The sequence below is a fragment of the Crocodylus siamensis genome, chromosome 3, assembly GCF_052110815.1.
Source record: "Crocodylus siamensis isolate JL-2025a chromosome 3, ASM5211081v1, whole genome shotgun sequence".
In the NCBI taxonomy this organism is placed as follows: Eukaryota; Metazoa; Chordata; order Crocodylia; family Crocodylidae; genus Crocodylus; species Crocodylus siamensis.
This window is the reverse complement of record NC_143397.1, coordinates 196261075-196275784: the sequence shown is the minus strand read 5'-3', so window position 1 is coordinate 196275784 and position 14710 is coordinate 196261075. Positions and strand designations below refer to the sequence as shown.

At 37.2% G+C, this 14710-nt stretch overlaps 1 protein-coding gene across 1 annotated transcript in view; it reads left to right on the top strand.

Annotated features, from left to right (window-relative positions):
* CYP7B1 (cytochrome P450 family 7 subfamily B member 1) overlaps positions 1–14710 on the top strand; it is a 190971-nt gene that overhangs the window by 155749 nt on the left and 20512 nt on the right. The window contains exon 2 of the mRNA XM_090040066.1: positions 8806–8942. Coding sequence (XP_089896192.1) covers positions 8806–8942 — 137 coding nt within the window. The remainder of the gene's footprint in view (positions 1–8805; positions 8943–14710) is intronic.

The following is a 14710-nucleotide window of genomic DNA, read 5'->3' as shown; positions in this document are numbered from 1 at the left end:
TTGATGGGTGTTTTATTTCAAGCTCAAATCAGCAAAATCAAAATGAAACAAAAGGCTTCAAAACAAAATGAGGGCACTCAAAATGTTTTGAAAGTTTTGAAACGTTTCGAGTTTTGAACCACCCCAGTGGCAGGAGGTGGTGGAGAGCCAGGGATGTGCTCTGAGCAGTTCCACCAGCCCCACAGAGCTCAGCCCGGCAGTGAGAGGGCTAGTGGCAGAGCCACTCTGAGCACAGCCTTGGCCAGTGGCTCTCCCCTGCCTCCCACCACCAGGCACAGCTCTGAGGGGCTGCGGAGCCTCCCACCACTGGCCTGTGCTTGCCAGGGCTGCACTCCAAGTGGCTCCGCCACTGGCTCTCCCACCACCTCCTGCTGCCAGGCTGAGATCCTTGGGTCTGGTGGAGCCACTTGGAGTGCATCCCTGGCTCCAAGCACAGCAGTGGTGAGCACAGCTTGGTGGCTGGAGGCTTTGCAGCCTCACGGAGCTGAGCCTGGTGCCAGGAGGCAAGCGAGAGCCATTGGCTAGGGCTGTGCTTGGAGTGGCTCTGCCACTGGCTCTGCTGCCACCTTCTGCCTCTGGGCTGAGTGTCATGGAGCTGGCAGAGCTGCTTGGAGCACAGCCCTGGATCTCCCCTGCCTCCCACCTCCCACCACCAGACTCAGCTCTGTGGGGCTGGCAGAGCTGCTTGGGCTGTAGCTTGGTGGCGGGAGGTGGGGGGGAGCCAGGGCTGTGCTCTGAATGGCTCTACTAGCCCCATGGAGCTCAGCCCAGTGGCAAGAGGTAGCAGGAGAGTCAGTGGTGGAGCCTCTCCAAGTGCAGCCCTGGCCAGTGGCTCCCACCACCAGGCTCAGCTCCGTGGGGCTGCGGAGCCTCCTGCTGCTGGGCTGTGCTCACCAGGGCTGAACTCTGAGTGGCTCTGCCACTGGTTCTCCTGCCGCCTCCCACCACCAGGCTGAGCTCCATGGTGCTGGCAGAGCCGCTCAGAGTGCACCGGGAGGTGGGGAGAGCCAGGGTTGCACTCTGAGTGGCTCTGTCAGCCCCACAGAGCTCAGCCTGCCCTTCCAGTGCTGCTGGATTCCTCCTGGGGGTGTGGGCTCCCAGATCTGTGCTTGGGATGACAGCAGGCTGTCACTGCTGCCTGGGGCCAGTGGCAGCAGCAATCTTCCTGGCGCTGGGCATGGGCTACATCCAGTGCTGGTCAAGGGGGCGGCGGCAGCCTCCTGTTACCTTTCACACAGATCTGGGGGCCTGCACCCCCAGGAGGAGTCCAGCAGAGCCCCACAGCCCTCCTGGGGGTGCAAGCTCCCAGATCTGCACTACAGGTGACAGGCGGCTACTGGAAAGTGACATAAGTTTTGCTTTTAGCAGTTTGAGGTGCAGTGTCACAAAAACCCCTGTACCTATCTCCTTGAAGCTTGGCAAACTTCATGCCCTTGGAAGGGGCTACCATCCCTGCAATTTTCACCTGAATCAGGCAAGAAATAACAAAGTTATAGGCATTTTCCCCAATATAGCCTATGGGTGAAACGTTGAAACAGTGAAACAGTTTCAATGAAACAAAATGGGACAGTTCTTTGAAACAAAATGAAACAACAAAATGAAACGCTGTCCCTTCGAATTGGCAAAACAGAAGTTGAAATAAAATGGTGCTGTTTCGCACAGCCCTACTGGTAATGTCCCTCTGTTGTTTTCTTAATGTGGTGATAAACACTGCTATCAATTCCCTGCTGGGCTAATCAGAGCATCCTGACCAGCCATGCCCCCCCGCTCAGTTCTGTGGAAGGGAAGGGAAGGGAGTGTTGTTTTAGCACCACCCAGCCTCTAGCCTGAGCCACTGCAGGCATATGCCTGCATTTCTAGAAAGAAAAGGGAATGTCTATCCATCTCCAAATCAGTTCAAGCTTTGCAGTTTAGACTAACCTGCAAAGATTGAATCAATACAGACTCAGGCATTTTGAATGTCTTCCCCTAGCCTCAGTGTCAGACTGAACAGTGATAGGGATTATTTAACCTGAGGAGATAAAAAGAAAGATTCATTTACAGTTACAAACGAAGTCTGATTGCTCATTTGATTTCCTTAATGCAACAGCATGGGGGCATAGGATGAAAAGGAAATAAGTACTTCTTACCTAGGTGTTCATAGCATATGGTACATGATTCTATTAGGAATGGAACAGAGCTCTGAGCAGCCAGTTACATCCCTTTTCCACAGACTTTCATGGATAATGTGAATGAGGAAGAAGGATGAACTAGGGAATGATGTAGATAACGCTTTTTCTCTCTATCTGATTAGTTATATTGCACATAAAAAGCAAGAATGCATTTTCAAGCTGATGGATAAATTGCTGAGTTCTAAAGTTTCCTTATCACTTGGATGGACCTGTTGAATTATAAGAAGAGAAAAAAAATATCTCAGGAAGAAAGGAGTTGGAAAGATTTTGATTAATTCCTCCTGTAATTAGTTCTTGCAAGACTTATTGAGCATTATGGGAAGGATTCTCAGCTAGCTTAATTCCATTACAGTCCATGTACCTAATAACTATTTATGCCAGATGAGAATCTCATCCTATACATACAAGGACCAGTAAGTGCTCTCAATTACTTTTGGTAAAAAAAAACTCCCATGAAAACTTCTACAGTAGAAAAAAAAAGGGGGGTCCCTAAATAAAATGCCTTTTCATGGCATTTTTCTCTGTATTAAAAAAACAAATACTTTTTAGCTGCAAGAAATTTTGATTTTCAACAAAAAGTTGACATTTTCCATGTACAAGATCATTGAAATACATTTTTCCACTGAAGATTGATTTTTTTTTCTAACTACTCCTTAAACCTAATTTTGCTATAAAACTCTCTCTGTGAGCCAGATAAACTATCCTCCATTTAGAGTGCAAGTGGGTTTAGTTTGTTTATTCCTACCTACCTATTAAGTCCTGTTCAGAAACGAGTACTGGACTTGTTGTACAGGTTTTGTTTCTCTGTTTTCATTTCTGTTTTAAAGCATGAATTTAGTGATTGTTGAAAGGTGGAAGGTCAGCATCAGAGAAAAGTGAAATCCCTTATCTAGGTACACAAACAGTCTGGTTGGCAGCAGTACAAGCCTCCTCAAATGCATTGCTATTCCTCCATGCAGTTGTGGAGGGAGAACTTCTCACTTCGGTAAATGAGAAAGCTGAGCGGTTTCTATATCAGCTAAGAAATGGCCTGTTCTAATCAGTTTCCTTCAACTAAGCCTCCAAGTAGTCATCAGACAGAAACAACATCTGGTCATTATCACCCCAGGATGTATTTAAGCTGGTGATTCAAAGGTAAAAGTTTGCATATTCCCATACTAAGCCTCTCATCTGTTCAGTTCCACAGGGAATACTTTTTAATATAGAGTATGTTCAACCTGGGAAATTTAGAGCTACTAGAGATCATCAAGGTATATTATCTGGTTGTTTTTTTTAAAGGAGTAGGTAATTTTATGAGCGTATACAGAACTTATGATTTTGACATGCTATGCCAGTATTATAAAAAAGTCAAAACTTACGCTTCAGAATAAAGTCAGTCTTACCTTTGTCTGACTATTTTATTTTTATGGTGTGCATTATTTCCAAATTGTTATGAGGGTCAAGTGTTTTTCATGGTGCAAATGAAAATGTGCATGATCAAACTACTTTTTTTATGCTTGTTCTACCATCTAAGTCTGAAGTATTGGCTCTAGCACCCCACAAGACACCAATAAGGCATACCAAATTTCTGTTCCGGTATCGCAGTTCTTTCTGGAACTTCCTAGCTCTCCTTTATGTCATGTATTCTGTTTTTGCTTCTCTGTTATGGATAATAAGAAATTCATGCTTTGTCACTACAGCAACACGAGACTCTTTCCAACAAGCTAAGAGATGTAGTTGTTCTTCATTTTCTTTCTTCCTTTTCCTCCATTTATTTCCTGCTTTCCCATTTCTTCCCCTCATATCCATCTAGAAATTAACTGTATATCCCTAGGGATGAATACACTGTATTTTGAAAAACACCCCATCAGTTGGTATATAATAGAGAAGATTCATTACTGGATAGTGGTTAAGAGACACATTAAAAAAGTCTGGTGAAATAGTTGGAAGGAATAAGTATCCTCTCTAAGTTTACTTGATAGGACACCTAACATTATAGTTTCTAGATCTAAATATTGTAGGGGTCTGCAACTGCTTAATCAAAAAAGAAAAGGAGATTGGAAAAGGAGACCCTTACTAGCCTCCCACTGTCCATAATTTCTTGCAGTCTCTCTTTTTTAATACAATAAGACACTTCAGACACCACATTTCTGGGGATTACCTTTCTGGGGGTTGAAGCCTTTGGCCTCATTCGTCTCATCACAGTCAAAGTGTTCATAAGCCCCTAGAAACACACTGCCTGTCATGTCTTGTTGTTTAAATATTGTGATAGAGCCTGTGAATAACTCCAAACTGTTTTGACATGTCCATAATAGCTTTTGTTCTACATCTGTACCAATATATTGCCTTTTCTAAAAACACATCATTGCTTGCTTTTATTTTGCTATTATATTAATACTTTGATCACAAGTGCTAGGGCCAGGAATAACCTATCCACCAGAAAATCAAATCAACCTTTAAATCAGTAGCTTTACATTTTCTGGCAATGCTGTTTTAGGAAGTGAAAAGTCCCTCTCCATGACAAGCAATATTATTAGGCCTTTATCGGACGCTTTTTTTTCCTTCCCCCTTGGTGAAAGTTGCTCAGGAGTATTCTCTTGAATCACTGGTACCCTGCAGAGTGACATTTTCATGTGGGGCTTTTTCAGTTGTTCTTTGTGCAGTGAAGGTTGTGTTAACACCAGATGCCAATCACACACCACCAGTGGATTTGCAAGATTATAGGACAGGAAAAAAGATGAAGGTTAAGCACAGGGCACAATAGAGATTACTTATGGTAATGAATTGTATAATTTTTCTAGACAGATCTGGATTAATGTTTATCCCAGGCAAGAGATTACTATATGTCTGATTCTAGTTGTAAACAGACATTATTAAACAGAAGGTTTGTGCTCATGAAATGCTGCTATGGGTGTTAAAGCACTTATGATTTATTACGTGCAAAGAGAAAAATTAACCTGTTCATCTGCTATATGACTAAATACACTGGGGTTTTTTGCATAAATTGAAAAGGCATCTGCTGTTTTAGCAAACAAATAGCTACTTAAATGGGACAAATTTTCCCCATCTTTATACCCATGCAACCCATAGACTTCAGTATGATTGTATGGATGTAATTATGAAAAGAATAGCCTTATAGTTTTATAAGGATGGAATAGCTTGTAAGCGGAGTTATCCACTGGCAAAATATAAGATTAGGTGTTTTGTTTTTCTTTTGAATAATAATAATAAAAAAGTTTACATTCACAGAACATAATGAATAATGACCCATCATGGATGTTCCAAATACTCTTGTTTTATTAACTCTAAAAGTTAATATTTGGGTGACTTAGTACTTTCAGTTCTTTTTAAAATATATTTTTAAAATTTACTTTTGATTTTTAACATAATGTTTCAAGTCCATTTTCCTTCTCCGTTTGATAGCATTCCTTCTGGTCAGCATGATTGCAACATATGTGTCGCTATCACATTTTTTATTATATGTTGCAGTAGCAGTTAAATAATAACAACTTGTTCAATGATTTCTTTGGGGGGCCAAGGGGAGTGAAGGAGAGGGAACCTCTTAATATAAAAGAAGGACATTAAGCATATTCTAAAACATGGCTGCTTTCATGTAACAACCACAATTACCTGAAACTGAAGAACTAGTTGCTTTTCAGATTAAAAAATCTCAGTTCTCATAGTCTGTGTGCGTTAAGATAAATGTGTTTTGTTTCATGCTTTTTAAATTGTCCAGTCCCTTTATAATCTGCGGATGGTACTGTTAGCATAGTTTTCACACCCCTCTTAACTCATCTTTATAATTATAGATTGTGCTAAATGTGTTTTTAATGTTTTACAAAATGAGACCTACTTATATTTGTGGATAACTTGACTTGCCTAATTAGGCTTTTCCAGTAAGTCAGGTTACTCAGGTATAAAGCAGAACCAGTCTATAAATCTGTGTTGAGGATTTTGGTTACAAAGGCTGATGGATACTATACAAACTGTATCGATTAGATTATGGTATTAAGATCTGAATTGCCTTGTACATGATAATGCAGATCCTATCAGTACCAGCAAAAACTCTGAAAAATAAGAATAAAAAGTTTTGTCTTACACAAACTGCAGTCTAAACCACCTATTTTCCTCATATAATTTTATTGGATACTGACCAACCTAACTTTGATTTTTGCAATATTTTATAAAGGCTGAAAAATGTGAATTATGTATTAAAAGTTGGGGGAAACTAATTAAACAAGTAGCGCTTTTTGGAGAAGGTCTTTATCCTGGTTATTACAAGTCATTTTAATGCAGCCTATCATTTCTAAGTCATATGCACTCTGATATATACCTCAAATCTTTGCTACAGATCAGATCAGTTTAGAGAAGCCCAAAGTGGGTGTATTACACTACTTAAAAGTTTGTGCAGCGAAGCATTATATTTTGGGAGACTATAAAATATATATTGCACTCTATTCCCTTTGCTATATAGCACAGACATCTATAAGTCATTAAGGTGACCTCCATCTTCTAAGCAGAAGTAAAGATAGAAATGAAGACACATTTCTGTTATCAGTCTACTGTGGGTCGTAAGTTGAAGTAGCGTTATATTTTCCTTTGAAATACTCATAGCCTTGACATGGTGTTTAACAGTGTTAAGCTTATTGCTGCTGAGCTAAACATGTCTGAAGCAAACGATGACCCTCACGTCTTTGTGATAGCAAAATGTCTCCCTGATGTGATCCCACAGACTTGGAGCATTAAGTTAATTTTCCCCTGGATTTCTGAGCTGCGTCCTTTTTACCCCGCGGAAGCCTTATGAAGAATACAGCTTTTGACCGAATGACAGAGCATGGAGGGTGAAATTAGATGCATTAAATTAGAATATGACAAAAAGCCTATCTAAATATTTGTCACAATGTTACTTATGCAGTTTAGTGCCCATCTCAGGAAGTGAAAGCAGGCCACTGCTGGGATTTAAAAGCCTTCCCCCCCTTTCCCCCCCCCACACAAAAAAATGGTAAATGATTCTTTGCCATCTTTGAGAGGATAATTGAGCGGATAGTGGAGGCTGTCATAGTTCTAGGTTTGGGAATCCCTCGGTCTAATCTCAGATTAGTTCTTTTTTTTAGTTTCATTCTACATAGAAAAGTTTGTAATGATGCATTCTGTATCCAGAACCATTTTTGTGCCACTGGAACAAATACAGCTGTCATTGGCTGATAGAAGTTCTATTATACATTTATTAAACCATATAAGGAAAAAACCACCTCCAAATAATCATATTATCCAGTGCTTATATTCAGGTAATGAAATGTATTTTCCAGTTTGTAGTACAGCATTTTTTAGAGAAAAATAACAATAAAATAATATTTTACATGGAGGTAAACATGTTCAACTAGTATTAAATATAGGAAAAAATCAAATCATGTAACTTATTTGTGTGCATTCATCTTTAATAATAACTTCAAGCCACTTTTTAAGGGATGAGAATAATTGATTTATTTCATTTGTATGCATTTATCAAAAGAAGCAGCTTTAATTAAAGACAAAGAGTTGCATAACATTAACTGTTGCCTTAATCTTTCTTTTGGATTTTCCATTATACTGGTTAATGGGAAAATAAGGGACTATCATAGGGTTAATCCAGCTACATATAAATCCATGCTGTGTATGATAGTAGTAAAGCTTGTGATCCCTTGATCTTTGATTAGATCCAAGCTAGTAAATATATTGTGATTAATCAGAATGAGTTGTTCTGCATGTAGTATAAGTCACCTTCACAGATGGGATGTAGTATCAGAGTTGCTTCTGAATATTTGTTTTAATCCTTCCTAGAACAGACTTGTTTCATGTTGTCATGTATTAAATCACAGTCAGGAAACTAAATATCAGTACTAAGGAAAGAAATGTGAACTGGAGTTAGGAATAAGAGAATAGGCCATTGCGAAAGCAAGGAAGGAAAGACGGAAAGAAGGAAGACTTAAAATATCTATATGCTATCCTAAAACAAAGTAAAGAAAACTCTGCATTTTCTCCTTGGTTAGTGCATAGTTACTTTTATATAGAAAAGCAGCTTTAAACTATGTGAATGTCAGATTCACTAGAAGAAAAATAACTGCAGGTAAAATCACACTAAATATTATGTTAAGAATGTTGTTCATATTATTATTTTTTAAATAAATGGTTATTCAGAAATATAACATTTTGGGGCGCAGGTAAAGTGAGACATTTAAAACATTATCTCTAACACTGTCTTCCTCCTAATTAACTAAATCCATCCTAATTGCCTCCTGACACAATTTACTTTGACATGCAAAATATTGAGAAAGAAAGGAATCTTGCTAAGACATTTTCATTACTACATGCATCAGGATTTTCTGTAAAATGCAGATTTCACTTGATCTTATATCACTTTAGGATACTGACTAAAAGATACTGGGTTATTAACAAAAGCACCTCAATTTTTCTCTCTCATTTTTTATAATCATTATACTGAACCTTTTTTACACAGAGGTGTGATTAGATTTAACCTGCCAACATATATGAAGAACTTTCTTCTCAGTACTTTAGAAGAAAGAATGATATATAATAGGTTTAAGTATAATCTGGTATATATAAATTGTTATCATGCCCAGATTAAGCCCTGATTTTCTCTTCTTTTTTTTTGCAGGAAAGCTGGGGAACCTCCATTAATAAATGGTTGGATACCTTTCCTTGGAAAGGCTTTGAGTTTTATGAAAGATCCTTCAACCTTCTTGTTGTCTCAGCAACAAAAATTTGGAAACATTTTCACTATACACCTTGCTGGTGAGAAGCATTTTATTATTTCTCTGAAATTTCTATCAATGAAATTAAAGATTGGAAAATTTATTTTTATCAATTTAAATGTTTTTCTATATTTGTTTTAATCATAATGATTAGTACAGCACTTACAAATGAAAATGACTTGGCTATCAGAATGTTGTTTCTAATATATGAAAAAGATATGAACCATAATAACTGTAAGTAAGTTTAGGGGTGAGTATAGGTATAAGCTGTCTGTCAGTAATATACACATAAGTTCTGCCAGTCTATCTATCTATCTATCTATGGGATAGACATAATATGGATTGTGTTCCCTAAAAAAGTATAAACTAATATCATCTTGAGAGAAAAATATTAGATCAGATAAAGAAAACACTAAAAAAGTATAGAATATATTGTTACCTATTTTTTCAAGAGAATTAACAGGAACTGAATGAAGGAAGAGCCACCTGAAGTCATTCATATGATCAGGACTGGAACTTCGAAACTTCCTGCTTCCTAATCCACCACAATTATTTTATATACTGAAAATTGCATTATAATTAAATCCAATATAACTTCAAGACATTATATAGATACTGCATTGACTTGCATCCACTAAAAGTCTCAGTTTTCATTTTAAAACTTTGATTCACACGAATGCAGGATGGGGCTATTTAATAGGCCTTTATAGCTCTAACTACTGAAATCCTAGTTCTGAAATCAGTTTTACAGTTGCATCAGTTACTACATTTAGAATGAATGCTTTCTCATTTTTTCCACTATTCCCATATTTTTCGGGAGTCTCAGATCAAAATATGAATCTAAGGAAGTCTGTTCCACAAAAAAGATGCATTTTATTTTATATAGTTATTACGTTAAACAAAAGCCACATTTTTTCATCCAGTTTAAAGTTATCAGAATGCAAACTGGGTACTTATTTTAATTTTTTCTCCCTGCAACAAAAATTGCTTAACTCTTTAGTAGTACAGATTTACAAGCTATTAGTTATATAATTTTATTCATTCCTTTTATTATTTTGAAACTAAAAGGAATAATAGGTTTTTCATCTAACAAGTGACTATAGCACATGTGCAGAAGCTACTTTTAGTAAAAATCTGTATTATTATTGATAAACTTTCACAAGCCACACAACAGCAGCTTATTTTGAATGTAAATTAATATTAGCAAAAGAAGACAATCTGAAATACTACTCTCATGTGTACAGTTGTATTTAAAAACCTGCAGTGTGTCAGTGGAGCATTTGTCTCTCTTTCCTTATATATGTTGTACTTATAAGAAAAGGTTTATTGATTTAATTTTCTTATTAAAGTAATCTGTGGATGTGATTTAAATTAACAAATACTATTTCAATGTGATGGATCAAAGATAAAATTTTACGTATCTTTTCATTCCAGTGTATTTAAGGAAGCCTTCAATGATTAATCCAGTATGATCTTAAAATAGCGAAGTAATGGGTTATGAACATTATTTCATTCTTACTCTGGGAAATCCTAGGTTTTGTGAATTGATGTCATACCCATGCTATTATGGTAACCTTACCTTTTGTAATTCAGTATCAAGACCATTAAATACAGAGAGTTCAGTAAGGAGAAACAGTAGCACATCCTCGGCTTAAAAAAGCTTAGTTGGTACCTCATGTTTCAGATACCAAGTTATGCACAGAATTCCATGATATCTTAGTGATTTGACAAAGATGATGTTTGTATGTGCAGCAAACAGAACATCCCCTGTTGTATATGTACTATCATTACTTTCCCCCCCTGGTGTGTGACTAAAGGTCCTGTCAAAAAATTCTATCAATATATATTGTTCTAATTATTGGTTCTAAAACTAGTTCATTTGGAAAATGTGGAACGATGCTTGGAGTTTCTGGCATTGCCCCGTACCGGTAATGCGATTTCGCTGATTGTACTTTCCCATGTGATGAGCAAATGATTGTCATCCCGAAAAGTCTCAAGGGACATGGATGTCATCTTAATAAAGAAATTAAAAAGCACATCTTTCTATGAGAAACAATGTAAATTCCTGACCTGTCGCAGAAAATAGTTCTCTAATTGGTTTTGTGTGGTGGTGCAGCAGAATCGTTTTCCCCAAACGTCATACCAGCGAAGCACTACTGTACATCATTGTCAACAGTTCAGCAAAATCTTCCTAATAAGAGGACGATTACGTAAATGCAATAGTCTTTAAAAAAAAAAGAGTGAGGGAGAGTTGTTTCTATATTATAGTGCTTCCAGACCCAACCTTTTCACTAGATAAGGATAAAGAACAGATAGACAGCTAGGTAAAAACTTTAAGAACCTTGGAAAGTCTTTGTCACTGTTTCTCATAAGACATGGTATACCTTTTCCAATACATTATTCGAAATGATGCTGGGTACTGTAGCAGAATGTTTATGACTATTCTAGCTCAAGTTTTTTAAAAAAATTATCTGCATCTTACAGACTTTATGCTAAGCACGTCGTCTTTATAAAGCACTCATAGTAAACTTTTTTTTTTAAAGTAATGATCTACATAAATGCCACTAAAACTCCTTTTTTCCAATTAAGAAGTAATTTAGTTCAGCTCCTTTTGACATTACGGCCCACTGTAAATATTATTGTAATAACATACATTCATGATATATCACATGAAGTTCTTGTCTGTTGTAATTATCATTAAAACAACTAGAGTACATTATTAGAGATTTCTTACCATCATACAAATATTGACTTCAATATTTACCAACCACTGGTAATTTTCATATCTTTTATAGCAATCTTTTATTTAGAGAAGATTGTATTAGCCATGGTGATATCATAGACATTTGCAGCAGTGGCTAGAATAAAAGCTGAAAGAATGAAAAAAGTAGTACAGTTTTGTCCATACATAGATATGTAAAGAAATTAATCAATCTGAGAACTTTTTGTAGGAATAAAGAAAAAATTAGCCATTTTGATTAGTTTCTATGTTATTCAACGGAACAGTTGACTTGTCTTCTTAGACTATAGGGAGATTTAGCATGCTTTTACTCTATGCTCATGTCTTTTCAAATGTTTCTGAAAAAGGAATTGTAGTGTCCACCAACATTGCTGAAGAGCTAAGGATTTCATTAAACTGTCCCAGAACAGCAACTTTTTATGTAAATTATTCTAATCTTAAAAACTTGCTGATCTAAAGAGCTTATAGTATGATATGTTGTACTTTTTGCCAGATTTGGCAATTAGCTTCTCAAGCTAATCAAATAAATATTCTGGTGAGTCCCAAGGTTTTGATCTATTCCTTTAAAGACACCCAAACCTAAGGATCCTGAGTACCTAAGGATAACTAAAGCGAGATAGCATTTTTGGAATTACACATACTTAAGATTTTAAATAACAACTTGAAAAACATAAGAAAGGCCTGCATATGTCAGTGCTTGTTTCCACCAGTACACAGGCAGTGCTCTATAGAAGTGAGCTGAACAGAGGGAATGAAATTACTTAAAGGAAACACTTAAGTATGATCCCTCTTTTTACAAAACATAATTGAAATCAAAGGATTTTTTTTTCTATGTGATTGCTTTTAGATTGTAAGACTACTGAGCCTTACATGTTGGTAGAGGAAATATTGTGACATGATTTCACCATGTAATGCAAAATCATAATTGACAATATGTTACAGTACACAACACATTGGTAAACACGTGTACCCATGTAGTTCAATGTACAAGTAGGACTGAAATCACTGAAAGATCCACTAACAAGTCACACTTCAGTCATTTGTAACTGCAGCTAGCGATGCTAGATTTCAGTTTTTACTAAGGAAAGAGATCTAAAATATTAGAGTACTTGGGTTCTATAGTTGGTTTTGTGTTCTCTATTGGAAGTACTTAAATAATCAGCACAATTTTCACAAACCAGCATACTTTGCTTTCCCTATTTACAGGTTAATTCTTCCTTGTTAAAACTGCAAAAACAGAGCAATTGAGACACTTTATTTTATGTGTTTCTATAAATTGTTGACTTGCCTGTGATGTAGTTTGGAAACTGAATTTGAGTTTGCAAAATAAATTTTCTCTTGACATTTATTTTTTATCTGGACATTTTTTTAAATCAATTGGAAACATATAAGACGAACAGAGTTGATGATCTGTGACACTGTCAAAGAAAATTCTAAACTAATCATTTTCTTTCAGAACTTTGCAATTATGCTAACAGTGAGTACTGATATAAGACTATTAAAATAGTTTTGTTTGCTGAAGGAATCATTTGCTTAAAACCATTTTGCTTATTTAAAAATATAGGAATTGATAAGTGTTTTGCTAAATGTCTGATTAAAGATCACAAAGAAACTCATATTTTGCATCTGAAATAAGCAGATGGTGGACAGATGGTTTAAATTAATATTAATTAAAAAATCTTAACTTAAATTGTTTACCCTGTAAACTCAAAGTTGGAAAGCCAGTTAACATCTTCAGGGTTAATAGTATTTCAAATCTACTTATTAAAACTCACTCCAAAGGGCTTTATTTCCAGCCTTTCATCACAAGGATGAGAACCTTGTGATAAAGTACCTTGAGGATGGAGTGGATAGAGTGCAAAGGGGCATCACTTCTAGGTCTTTAACATAGATGTGGAAGGATTTTGGACAGGCACTGAAAATTCATTTTATGTGCTGCACTCTAGCAGTCAGAATAATAATTGGGAATAAGAATACCTGGGTTCAACTCCTCCTCTAAATTATTTTACATTAAAGCATACTAGGAGTACCTCAAAACACTCAAGATACCATTGGCAAAGACATTGGAACAAATTCTATATTGATGTATGCCTTGTGCAACCTCATTCTTTTCAGTGGGATTGCATTGGATGTAATCAGGGAAAAATATGCCAGTTATAATTATTGGGGCCAGTGAAAGTGGTCCGTGTATCTGTGTTTACTGTACAGAGATATATGTATTTACAATCATAATGGAAAATAATTATGCTCTCTCAGATATCAGTATGTGGTAACTAATAATACTTGTTAACACCTTTAGCACAGGGCTCAGAGCATCAGTCAGAGGGCCAAATTATGTCTGTTGAAGGATGTTCCAAGCATTAAACAGGACAGAATTAGGCCTCAGCTGCTGCAAGCTTTCCTTTGTTCTTGTTTTATAGTTAGAATATTTTACATTTTAATGGTACTATTTTTTTCCTAGTGAGTGCCCCCACAATTTATGAATTAGAAACCTATACTGTAAATGACTTCTTAGCTCACCAGTGAATGACTAGCCATTTACCCACATATTTTCTTCACTGGCAGCTAATAGGGCTGTGCAACGCATCAGTCACTGATTCAATTCAGCCGAGATTCACCTTGATTCAGTGGCCGAATCTCCGATTCCGAATCCAATCAGGAGACTGTTTAACTTCTTTGAATTGAGTCAGAATCTTCTGAATCAATTCAGAGAAATTTGGAAAGATTTGAAGATTTAGCCACATAACTTTAAATGTTTATTCTACATACCTCAAGGTACCGGGCGGCTTGTGAATGCTGAGTTGGGGGGGTGATGGAGCATCCCACAGGAGTGCGGGGGGGTCCTGAGCATGCTCAGCAGCAGACCCAGAAGTGGACCAGAAGCACTTCTGGGAGCACACTGAGGGCCACCTGTGCCCCCCTGCCAGCTTAGTGACTGATGCCACCTGGGTCTGGGGGGGGGCACCTGGGGCCCCCCCATGGACAATCACTGAGTCAGGAAGTGCGGGGGGTTCCCCCGCGTGCTTGGCAGTGGACCCAGAAGTGGACCAGAAGTACTTCGGGTCCAC